This window comes from Rhinopithecus bieti, unplaced genomic scaffold (genome assembly GCF_001698545.2).
Source record: "Rhinopithecus bieti isolate Rb0 unplaced genomic scaffold, ASM169854v2 scaffold_56641, whole genome shotgun sequence".
Classification (NCBI taxonomy): domain Eukaryota; kingdom Metazoa; phylum Chordata; class Mammalia; order Primates; family Cercopithecidae; genus Rhinopithecus; species Rhinopithecus bieti.
This window is the reverse complement of record NW_016822034.1, coordinates 447,994-460,788: the sequence shown is the minus strand read 5'-3', so window position 1 is coordinate 460,788 and position 12,795 is coordinate 447,994. Positions and strand designations below refer to the sequence as shown.

The window sequence follows — 12,795 nt, the reverse complement described above, 5'->3', positions numbered from 1 at the left end:
TCGTGGGGGAACTGGGGCAGGGAGGTCCACGCCTGTGTGCCTCATCAGTCACTCTCAACATTGAGGGAAACCAGGAATTAAGCACAATTAAAGAAGAGAAGGCAGCAGAATCAAGACAGAAAGACGGTGGAGAGGTCTCGGTCTTACCCTGCAACCAATTGCTCATCGGTTGGAGGACATGGCTCGCTGAAATGGGAACAGGACCATCAAGACCAAACAAAAACATATCGCTTTTTTAAAAACCATGAAAACTTACAAGCCTATTTTATAAAAAACTGTACTAAAGTCTAGCAGAAGTGCCACCATTAAGCATTACCATTGAGCATTGTGACTAAGCAACTTACCAGACAAGAAACAGGGTCACACACCCCCCACGCTGAGAAACAGATCACACACCCCCCACGCTGAGAAACAGATCACACACCCCCCACGCTGAGAAACAGATCACACACTCCCCACGCTGAGAAACAGATCACACGCCCCCCACGCTGAGAAACAGATCACACGCCCCCCACGCTGAGAAACAGATCACACGCTCCCCACGCTGAGAAACAGATCACACACTCCCCAGGCTGAGAAACAGGGTCGCACGCTCCCCACGCTGAGAAACAGGGTCGCACGCTCCCCACGCTGAGAAACAGGGTCACACACTCCCCACGCTGAACTCTTACCATGGGGTTTTCTCACTAAAGGTCAAACTCTCACACAGAAGTATGGGCTGGGCAGGAATGAAAGTCTTTCAGAAGTAAGCACAAGGCTGGAAGAGCTGGATCAGACCCAGCGCCGTATGTATTAGCTGGATGCCTGTGCACAAGTATCTCATCTTCTCTCTTTTTTTTTTTCCCTTTTTCTTTTTTGTCTTCAAAAGAGACGGGGCCGGGCGCGGTGGCTCAAGCCTGTAATCCCAGCACTTTGGGAGGCCAAGAGGGCCGGATCACGAGGTCAGGAGATAGAGACCATCCTGGCTAACACGGTGAAACCCCGTCTCTACTAAAAATACAAAAAATTAGCCAGGAGTGGTGGCGGCGCCTGTAATCCCAGCTACTCAGGAGGCTGAGGCAGGAGAATGGCATGAACCCGGGAGGCGGAGAGAGCCGGGGTCTCGCAATGTTACCCAGGCTGGTCTCATACTCTTGCCTCGGCCTCCCAAAGTGCTGGGATTACAGGCGTGAGCCACTGCACCCAGCCTAAAACTAATCTTTTTAGTAAAAGTTTTCTCATCTGCATGACGAGAAATCGCCTACAGAAGATCACATAAGACTCCCAGAGGCAAAAGCCTTCTGAAAAGTATAGCACGTCATGTGAATTTCACCAGCTCCAATTCTTGAGATACTGTGACTGCCAGCATACCTGACTTCCCTAAGCCTCTGCCTGGAACAATAAGGTAGTCATGGTGGATCCATATATATTTGTCAAAAAACATCTGGGCTTCTGCACTATCTAGCTGAGATTTTTAGAAACGGTTTAGGAGTTGACTTTCTGGCCAGGAGCGGTGGCTCACGCCTGTAATCCTAGCACTTTGGGAGGCCAAGGTGGGTGGATCGCTTGAAGTCAGGGGTTCGAGACCAGCCTGGCCAACATGGCGAAACCCTGTCTCTACTTAAAAAGAAAAAATTAGCTGGGCATGGTGGTGGATGCCTGTAATCCCAGCTACTCAGGAGGCTGAGGCAGGAGAATCACTTGAACCCCAGAGGTGAGGTTGCAGTGAGCCGAGGTCGCACCACTGCACTCCAGCCTTGGGCAACAGAGTGAAACTCTGTCTCAAAAAAACAAAACAAAACAAAAAAAAAACTTTATTTTCCTCTGCAGAGATTTGTGTTCTGGGACATACTGCTGTCCGTGTATTCTGGAAAGAGAAAGGAGACCTGAATCCAGGAGTAGAAACAGTGTGGGAGCTCTGCCAAAGATCCACAGAAGGGATCTCTTTCCTCAGCAGCTGCCAAGCTCCTCAGGTTGTACAGTATGGAAGCATTCAGATGTTTCATGGACTTTCCCAAGATCACCCAAGAAGTCAGAATCCTCCAAGCTGGAGCCTGACTGTAAGCTCTATCTCCTACAACTAGACAAGTCACAATGCAGCCCCTTTGCTCCACAGGAAAAGGAGTAAGCACAGAGGGCTTCTGAGTCTGGCAATGCTCCATTTCCTGACAGGAGCATTTTACAGACTTGTGTCTGCCCCTCTGAGGGAGGCAGAGCCGTCAGCTAACACTCAGAGACAAGGATGCTCTTACGACATCCTGATCCGGGAGGAAGAGGTGAAGGCAACTCACCACCCTCAGGCATCTTACAGAAAACAGTGCAACTAAGGCTCATTCTAAGGAATGTGCCCAAGATCACACACTGTAGGCTGCAAAGCGAGAGTCAAACCTTGAACCACGAACCTGCACTTGTCCCTGTACACTGCCCTGCAGCACAGATGCAATGACTGGGCCGGGGGAAATACCCGAGCCTGGGGATAAAAATGCCTACCTGCTTTCTTGTGTGTCAACCTCAGCTACAGAAAGGAGAGGGCATCTTTCTAACACATCAGTGTAGGGTTCTAAAAACACAAGCTAACAGAGGCAAAGCTATCAGGAGAGGCCCTAGCAGAGCCTCATGTGTGCCTGGTGGGAGGACCTGTATGGTGTGAGCTAGAGTGCCTGCCTGGCCACGGACCCCATCTGGCCTAGGCCCAAGTCACCCACAAGTTAGGTCCACTGCTACAAAAGTGGCCAAGCCTGAGGACAGTAGCAGTGCCACCTGATTTCACATCCCCAAGATGTCACCTGGTAGAGATGGTAGGTGGGTGAGGGGCTCATGCCTGTAATCCCAGCACATTGGGAAGCCAAGGTGGGAGGATCACTTAAGCTCAGGAGTTCAATCACCTGAGGTCAGGGTTCTCTAAAAAAAAAAAAAAATTGGCTGGGTGTAGTGGCTCATGCCTGTAATCCCAGCACTTTGGGAGGCTGAGGCAGGTGGATCACCTGAGGTCAGGAGTTCGAGACCAGCTTGACCAACATGAAGAAACCCCATCTCTACTAAAAATACAAAATTAGCCGGGTATGGTGGTGCATACCTGTAATCCCATCTACTTGAGAGGCTGAGGCAGGAGAATCACTTGAACCTGGGAGGCAGAGGTTGCAGTGAGCCAAGATTGCGCCATTACACCCCAGCCTGGGCAACAAGAGCAAAACTCCATCTCAAAATAATAATAATAATAGTATGATTTCAGAGCATTTTGAAAATGAAAGAAATCAGTTCTTCTCTAAACCTGTAGCTCCCCATTCTCTGAAGCAGTGGCCTAAGCACTGCTCACAGTTTCAAAGAAGGGAGCAGGAAGATAGTGTCCACACAGAGAGGGACATGCCCACACCAGCCTTTCTGAAGGACACCAGGCTATCCTCTCAGACCTGGCTTGATGGCTTCTGCCCTTGCCAGTGTGGGGACACATGGTACATTTAAGCATGGGCACCATAGCCCCTAATACCCAGGGAACACTACATCTTTTCTGACCTTGGTTTCAAGTCTTAGAGACACTGAACAATATCCATTTTCTTTTCTCATAATTGAATTATAGAAGAGTTATAAAAAATAAATAAGTTAATCTATATACCCTGAATTATATCTCAAATTGTTTTTGAGAGGGGGGGTCTCACTCTGTCACCCAAGTTGGAGTGCAGCAACGTGATCTTGGCTTACTGCAATCTCTGCCTCCCAGACTCAAGCAATCCTCCCATCTCAGCCTCCTGAGCAGCTGAGACCACAGGCGTGTGCCACCATGCCAGGCTAATTTTTTGTATTTTTGGTAGAGACAGGACTTCGTCGTATTGCCCATGCTGGTCTCGAACTCCTGAGCTCAAGCCATCTGCCCACCTCGGTCTCCCAAAGTGCTGGGATTACAGGCACAGGCCACTGTGCCCAGCCCTGAACCATATCTTGATGATGCACCTCAAAAAACCAGCCCCCTCTCTAAGCTAGCACTGTCCAATTTTTTGTTGTTGTTGTTGTTGTTTCTGAGACAGGGTCTCACTCTGTCACTCAAGGCTCAGACTGGAGTACAGCGGCATGATCTCGGCTCACTGCAACCTCCACGTCCTGGGCTCAAACTACCCTCTCCCTCAGCCTCCTCAGTGGCTGGGATTACAGACGCAGGTCACCAACCCAGCTAAGTTTTGTATTTTTTGTAGAGATGGGGTTTTGCCATGTTGCCCAGACTGTTCTCAAACATCTGGCCTCAAGTGATCCCCCCACCTTGGACACCCAAAGTGGTGGGATTACAGGCATGAGCTACAGCTCCCGGCCCCAGGAGAACTTTCTACTGTGATGGGACTGTTCCAAATGAGAACCATTTAATATGGTAGACACTGTTTCCATATAGACACTGAGCACCTGAAATGTGACCAGTGCAACTGAGCAAGTGAATTTTTTATTTTATTTCAGTTATTTCTTCTTCCTCCTCTTTTTTTTTTTTATTTTTTTTGAGACAGACTCTCGCTCTGTTGCCCAAACTGGAGAGCAGTGGTGCGATCTCAGCTCACTGCAACCTCCGCCTCCCAAGTTCAAGTGATTCTCCTGCCTCAGCCTCCAGAGTAGCTAGGATTACAGGCATGTGCCCCCATGCCTAATTTTTGTATTTTTAGTAGAGGCAGGGTTTTGCCATGTTGGCCAGGCTGGTCTCCTGACTTCAGGTGATCCACCTGCCTCGGCCTCCCAAAGTGCTTGGATTACAGGCATGAGCCTCACATCTGGCCTATTTCAGTTAATTTCAATTTAAATGGCCACATTCGCCAATGTTTGTAATAGTGAGCAGCACAGCTGTGTCCTCACTTCTCTAAGGCAGGCCACCACCCCTCACAAGTTACTGTGTAGCCTGTTAATACTGTTTCAGTGTGGCAAACTGAAGCTCTGGTTTCAGAAAGAAAAGCACTTTTGGGAACAACGATCAAAGACACAGAGTGGATTTGATGCACTTTCACGGCCTTGCTTCAGGAACATGCTCTGAGCTATGACAAGGCAGAGCAGGGGCTTGTGGGCCTACATGACAAAATAAAACAGGAGAGGAACTGAGTCCCTAAGGATATTAACCCTGTATCTGGAAAACATGAGTGGCAGGCAGTGAGACTTACAGATATATGATGTGCTAAAATTACTGAATGAAGCAATTTTTCAATAAAAGATTCTAGACAGAAGCACGCCCCTCCCACAGTTTTACTTCTTCCTTAAGTTAAATATTAAATTAATTCCCTAGAAAATATCCTCATGGTCATGTCACTGTAAATCTGAAAATTAACTGCAGGAATTAGGTACTGCCAGCCTTCCTTCTGAGTCTTCAGCAGCCTGGGCCTCACATCCACTGCAGCTTGGAGTAAGAATAATGTGGGGGCTGGCCAGCAGGCAGCCCTGCTCTAAGCTGATCTGTGGCACAGCTGGAAGGAGAACAAGAAATACCTATGCACTGTGCAAGGGCAAAAGCATTCTACATGCCTGTGACAAACCAGAGTTTGTTCCACCACCACATTTAAAGGACAAGACAACCACAGGCCTCTACATCAAAATGACAGTCCAGTGGGGTGTCCAGCAAGCTCCACCCCCCTTCCAAAGCCCACTCCACTCAGAGAAAGTCATCAGTCATGCCAGAGGCCCCAACATCCTCCCAAAAGAGGATAAAAATCACACTCTTGGAACCACAAATTGTGGCCAGGCATGGTGGCTTATGTACGTAATCCCAAAAATTTGGGAGGCCAAGGAAGGAAAATCACTTGAGGCCAGGAGCTCAGGGCCAGCCTGGGCAACAAAGCAAGACCCCATCTCTACAATCAATCAATAAAAATTTTTTAAAAAGAACTACAAATTGCCATGGCAAGTGTGGTGCTGCCTTGTCAGAGAACTGCAGAGAAACAGCACTACCTCGCTGCACAGCAAAGGTCCAGCCTAAGGATCTTAGCTATTTTTTCCCAGGATGGTGGAGGCCAAGTCCTTGACTCCACACAGGCCTTGTCTGTGTTTAAGGGAACTCAGGGCAGGTAATTCACAATCTTCCTTCACCTGGGCCTATGTTAGCATTGACTATGCTTCAAAATGAACAGAAGGCAGAAGTAGTCATTTCTAAAGTTCCTACCCCGGTAGTGCCTCCCAGAGAGAGCAGAGGGTACAAACACAGGAAGGAACTGGATCCACCCTTCATCTGTGCCTAAAAGAACATCAAAGAACATCCAGGTTCACACCATCCCAGCTCTAAGCCTCACTGCCCACATAACCACCTAAGCCTGGACTCCAAGAAGGGACTTGACCAGGCTGAGCTATACCCAAGCACCTGCATTTGACCTCTGGGTACATGCTCAAGGAATTAGAACCAAAGACAACAACATAGGGGTCTGCTTTCCTCTACATTTCTTTCATAGGAGATAGACATCCCACAGGGACATGGCTTCATCTGTTCTCTGACCTGCTTTACCCACCAGACAGGCCTGAAGCTGGAACAGGTGCCCAAGACTGTCTATGCAATCCTCCACTCCACACTACCTGAAAGCACACACTAAATGGAAAAAAAAAAAACACCAGACTTCTCACGGAGAAAATATCTGGGCGAACAGGAAGGTGGGGCTTTGTCCAGGCCTGGGACCAGGACCAGCCCCACCCTGAAGTGACCACAGAGCCCTTACCTGGCATCGCCATCCTGGTCATCAGCATGGTCGCCCGTGTTGTTAACAGCATATCTGCTGCGTGGCTTATCTGAGTGAGGGCAAAAAGAGAAGGGCTAAGAAAACAGGATCCTTCCACATACAGGAGGATTATGGAACCGTTAAAAGCCATGTTTTCCAAAACATGGTCTATCCATACCATGGGATATTACTCAGACATAAAAAGGAATGAACCTGGATGAACCCTGACAATATCATGCTCAAGAAGCCAAAGACAAAAGAACAAATAGTGCACTTACAGTACATGAAACGTCTAGAACAGGCAAATGCATCAAGACAGGAAGTAGATTAGAGGTTACCGGGGGCTGGGAGCAGGGGAAATGACAGTACATGAAACGTCTAGAACAGGCAAATGCATCAAGACAGGAAGTAGATTAGAGGTTACCGGGGGCTGGGAGCAGGGGAAATGAAGAGTTACTGGTCAGTGGTTACAGAGTTTCAGTTTGGGTGATGAAAAAGCTTTAGAAATAGCCATAATGGTTGCAAAACATAATGAAAGTAATTAATGTCACTTAATTATACACTTAAAAATCATAAAATGACAAATCTTATGTTATCTTCAAAAACTGTGACAAGCCGGGCACGGTGGCTCATGCCTGTAATCCCAACACTTTAGGAGGCTGAGGTGGGCGGATCACCTGATGTCAGGAGTTCGAGACCAGCCCGGCCAACATGGTGAACTCTTGTCTCTACTAAAAATACAAAAATGAGCGGGGCATGGTGGTGGGAGCCTGTAATCCCAGCTACTGGGGAGGCTGAGGATTGTGCTACAGCACTTGAGCTTGGGCGACAGAGTGAGACTAGGTCTCCAAAAAGAAGAAAGAGAAGAGAAGAGAAGAGAAGAGAAGAGAAGAGAAGAGAAGAGAAGAGAAGAGAAGAGAAGAAAGAAGGATGCTAACGATCAGCTCAGCCTTTAGCAAAACAATCATTTTGCAGGTGAAAGGCCTTGCCTCAATGTTGATGGCTGTTGACGGATTAGAGTGGTGCTTGCTGAAGTCTGGCGTGCTGTAGCAATTTCTTAAAATAAGACAACAAGGACGTTTCCTACATCCATCAATTTACTCTTCCTTCATGAAAGATTTCTCTGTAGTATGGGATGCTGACTGCACTTTATCCACCACAGAACTTCTTTCAGAATTGGAAGCAATGCTCTCAAACCACACCACTGCTTTAACTAAGTTTATATACTGTTCAAAATCTCTGTTGTCATTTTAACAATGTTTACAACATCTTTACCAGGAATACATTCCAGCTCCAGAAGCTACGTTTTTGTTTTTTTTTTTCTTTGTTTTTTGAGACAGGGTGTCACTCTTGTCATCCAGGCTGGAGTGTGGTGGTGTGATCACAGCTCACTACAGTCTTGACCTCCCAAGGCTCAGGTGATCCTCCTACTTCAGTCCCCTGAGTAGCTGGGACTACAGGCATATGCCACCCATGCCTGGCTAGTTTTTGTATTTTTAATAGAGATGAGTTTTTGTCATGTTGCCCAGGCTGGTCTTGAACTCCTGGGCTCAAGTGATCCACCTGCCTCAGCCTCCCAAGTGTTGGGATTATAGGTGTGAGTCACCACACCCAGCCCAGAAACTGCTTTCTTTGCTCATCCATAACAATCAAGTCCTCGTCCATTCAACTTTTATCGTGAGATTGCAGCATTTCAGTCACATATTTAGGCCCCACTTCTAATTCTACATCTCCTGCTATTGCCACCATATCTGCAGTTACTTCCTCCACTGAAGTCTTGACTCCTTCAAAGTCATCCACGAGGGCTGGAATCAACTTTTTCCAAACTCCTGTTACTGTTGATATTTTGACATGATCACCAATGTTCTTAATGGCATCTATAATGGCACATGCTTTCCAGAAGGTTTTCAATTTATTTTGCCCTGATCTGTCCAAGGAATCAGTATCTATAGCAGCTATAGCCTTCCAAGTTGTATTTCTTACATAATAAGACTTGAAAGTCAAAATTACCTCTTCATCCAAGGGTTACAGAGTGAATCTTGTGCTAGCAGGCATGAAAACAACATTAATCTCCCTATACATCTCCCTTAGAGCTCTTGGACGAGTAGATGCATTTTCAATGAGCAGCAATATTTTGAAAGGAATATTTTTCTGAGCAGTAGGTCTCAACAGTGGGCTGAAAATATTCAGTAAACCCTCTGTAAACAGATGTACTATCATCCAGGCTTTGTTGTTCCACTGACAGAGCATAGGCAGAGTAGATTGAGCATAATTCTGAAGGGTCTTAGGATTTTTATAATGGTAAATGAGCACTGGCTTCAACTTAAGGTCACTAGCTGCATTAGCTCCTAACAAGAGAGTCAGTCCGTCCTTTGAAGTTGCCAGGTTTCTCTCTATGTATGAAAGTCCTATCTGGCATCTCCTTCCAATATAAGGCTGTTTTGTCTACATTAAAAATCTGTTGCGGGGGGTGGTGGCTCATGTCTATAATCCCAGCACTTTGGGAGGCCGAGACAGGTGGATCACCTGAGGTCAGGAGTTCGAGACCAACCTGATCAACATGATGAAATCCCATCTCGGCCGGGCGCGGTGGCTCAAGCCTGTAATCCCAGCACTTTGGGAGGCCAAGACAGGCGGATCACGAGGTCAGGAGATCGAGACCATCCTGGCTAACACGGTGAAACCCCGTCTCTACTAAAAAAAATACAAAAAACTAGCCGGGCAAGGTGGCGGGCGCCTGTAGTCCCAGCTACTCGGGAGGCTGAGGCAGGAGAATGGCGTAAACCCGGGAGGCGGAGCTTGCAGTGAGCTGAGATCCGGCCACTGCACTCCAGCCCGAGCAACAGAGAGAGACTCCGTCTCAAAAAAAAAAGAAAAGAAAAAGAAATCCCATCTCTACTAACAATAAAAAAAATTTTTAAAATTAGCCGGGTGTGGTGGCGCATGCCTGTAATCCCAGCTACTCTGGAGGCTGAGGCAGGAGAATTGCTTGAACCCAGGAGGTAGAGGTTGCAGAGAGCTGAGATTGCACCATTGCACTCCAGCCTGGGCAACAAGAGTGAAAACTCCATCAAAAAAAAGAAATAAAGAAAACAAAGAAAAGAAAGAAAGGGAAGGAAGGAAGGAAGGAAGGAAGGAAGGAAGGAAGGAAGGAAGGAAGGCAGGCAGGCAGGCAGGCAGGCAGGCTGCTGTTTAATGAAGACACCTTCATCAATTATCTTAGCTAAATTTTCTGAATAACTTGCTGCAGCTTCAACATCATCAATTGCTGCTTCACTTTGCACTTTTTTTTTTTTTGAGACGGAGCTCACTCTGTTGCCCAGGCTGGAGTGCAGTGGCGCGATCTCGGTTCACTGTAAGCTCTGCCTCCTGGGTTCACGCTATTCTCCTGCCTCAGCCTCCGGAGTAGCTTGGACTACAGGTACCCGCCACCACGCCCAGCTAATTGTTTGTATTTTTAGTAGAGACAGGGTTTCACTGTGTTAGCCAGGATGGTCTCCATTTCCTGACCTCGTGATCCGCCCACCTCGGCCTCCCAAAGTGCTGGGATTACAGGCGTGAGCCACCACACCTGGTCCACCTTGCACTTTTACATTAAAAAGATGGTTTCTTTCCTTAAATCTCATGAACCAATCTCTGCTAGCTTCCAACTTTTCTTCTGCAGCTTCCTCACCTCTCTCAGCCTTCTCAGAATTAAAGAGAGTCAGGGCCTTGTTCTGGATTAGGCTTTGGCTTAAGAGAATATTGTGGCTGGTCTGACCTATACAGACCACTAAAACTTTGCATACCAGCAACAAACAAAGCTATTCAGCTTTTTTATCATGCACTCACTGAATAACACTTTTCGTTTGTTTGCTTTCTTTTGTTTTGAGACAGAGTCTCACTCTTGTTGCCCAGGCTGGAGTGCAATGATGGATCTCAGCTCATGCAACCTCCGCCTCCGAGGTTCAAGCAATTCTCCTGTCTCAGCCTCCTGAGTAGCTGGGATTACAGGCATGGGCCACCACGCCTGGCTAATTTTTGTATTTTTTTTTTTTTTTTTTAGTAGAGACGGGATTTCACCATGTTGGCCAGGCTAGTCTCAAACTCCTGACCTCGTGATCCGCCCGCCTCAGCTTCCCAAAGTGCTAGGATTACAGATGTGAGCCACTGCGCCCCGCGTTTTTTTTGTTGTTGTTGTTTGTTTGTTTGTTTGTTTGAATAGTCAGGGTGTCCCTATGTTGCCCAGGCTAGATTTAAACTCCTGGGCTCAAGCAATTTTCCTGCCTCCACCTCCCAGGTAGCTGGGAGTACAGGTGCAGGCCTGGCTTGGGGTAACACTTTCCATTTCCTTCAAGAGCTTTTCCTTTGCATTTACCATTTGGCTGTTTAGTGCAAGTGGCCTAGCTTTGGGCCTAGTTCAGCTTTCAACATGCCTTCCTCCAGAAGCTTAATCATTTCTAGCTTTTGATTTTAAGTGAGAAACATGTGATTATTTATTTCACTTGAACTCTTAGAGACCACTGCAGATAACTGGCTTAATTTCAATACTGTTGTGTCTAAGGGAACAGGGTGGTCCAAGGAGACGGAAACAGATGAGGGAACAGCCAGAATATACACATTTCTTGATGAAATTTGCTATCTTATGTGGGCATGGTTCGTGGTACCTGAAAACAATCACAATAGTAACATAAAGATCACGGATCACCATAACAGATACAGTAATAATGAAAAAGTTTGAAATACTCCAAGAATTACCAAAACATCACAAAGAGACACAAAGTGACTATATACTGTTGGAAAAATGGTGCTGACAGACTTGCTGGACACAGGGTTGCCATAAACCTTCAATTTGTAAAAAACACAATAAAGTGAAGTGCAGTAAGACAAGGTAGGCCCCTATGCACATGTACACACACACACCCTCGCAGTGTGGGATGACAATTAGGTTGGAAAAAGCACAGACAAAATAAAAAAATTTAAAAGTACATACACCAAGAACCTTCATATACACAAACAATAATACTTTACCAGAGTAAAAAAAATTTAAAACCTAGTGATGAACCTAAGACGAGTGCAAGAGGCCCATGAAAACAACGGAAAAGCTAATAAGGGAGAAAAGAATGAACAGAAGACATATCATGTTCCTGACAGGGAAGATTCAACATAAAGATGCTTTTTCTTCACAGTTAATCAACGGATTCAAAGCTACCTACACCAAGAGCTTGGGAGTGGGACCTAATACACTTGATGCTAAAGTTTACAAGGAAAAATAATAAAGCACAGTCAGGATAATGCTGAAAAAGAAAAGTAATGACAAAAGACTAATCTAACGTGATAGTATAACATAATATCAAGTTACAGTAATTAATTATTATGGAACCTACAGATAGATCATTGGAGGAGATAAGAAAGATCAAAAAATAGGCCGGGCGCGGTGGCTCAAGCCTGTAATCCCAGCACTTTGGGAGGCCAAGACGGGCAGATCACGAGGTCAGGAGATCGAGACCATCCGGCTGACACGGTGAAACCCCGTCTCTACTAAAAAATACAAAAAAACTAGCTGGGCGAGGTGGCGGGCGCCTGTAGTCCCAGCCACTCGGGAGGCTGAGGCAGGAGAATGGCATGAACCCGGAAGGCGGAGCTTGCAGTGAGCCGAGATCGCGCCACTGCACTCCAGCCTGGGCGACAGAGCGAGACTCTGTCTCAAAAAAAAATAAATAAATAAATAAAATAAAAAAATTTAAAAAAACAAGAAAGATCAAAAAATAGATCTAAGCAAACATGAGAATTTAGCACATGATAAAGACAGAAAAATCAATTAGTAGAAGTAAGGTGAATTATTCAATAAAATTATGTTGGAACCAGATAGCCATATGGAAAAGTAAATTATGTTGGCTCAATCAATCACCATTTGGCCATGCTGTGGCCTGTTATAACTCCTGTTCCACAGGGTTCCAAAGGCAACCAAGCAGTTCATCCACAACTCTTCCCAAGTGTCCAGAAAATATCAGTTCTTAGGATGAGCCTTCACCTTATGCCAAGACAAACACATTTAAAAACCAGACATACTGGCCGGGCACGGTGGCTCAAGCCTGTAATCCCAGCACTTTGGGAGGCCGAGACGGGCGGATCACGAGGTCAGGAGATCGAGACCATCCTGGCTAACACGGTG

The 12,795-nt window shown here is 46.4% G+C and overlaps 1 protein-coding gene across 1 annotated transcript in view; it reads right to left on the bottom strand.

The window, feature by feature from the left end:
- NPRL3 (NPR3 like, GATOR1 complex subunit) overlaps positions 1–12,795 on the bottom strand; it is a 57,477-nt gene that overhangs the window by 40,315 nt on the left and 4,367 nt on the right. The window contains 2 exon segments of the mRNA XM_017860738.1: positions 148–186; positions 6,642–6,711. Coding sequence (XP_017716227.1) covers positions 148–186; positions 6,642–6,711 — 109 coding nt within the window.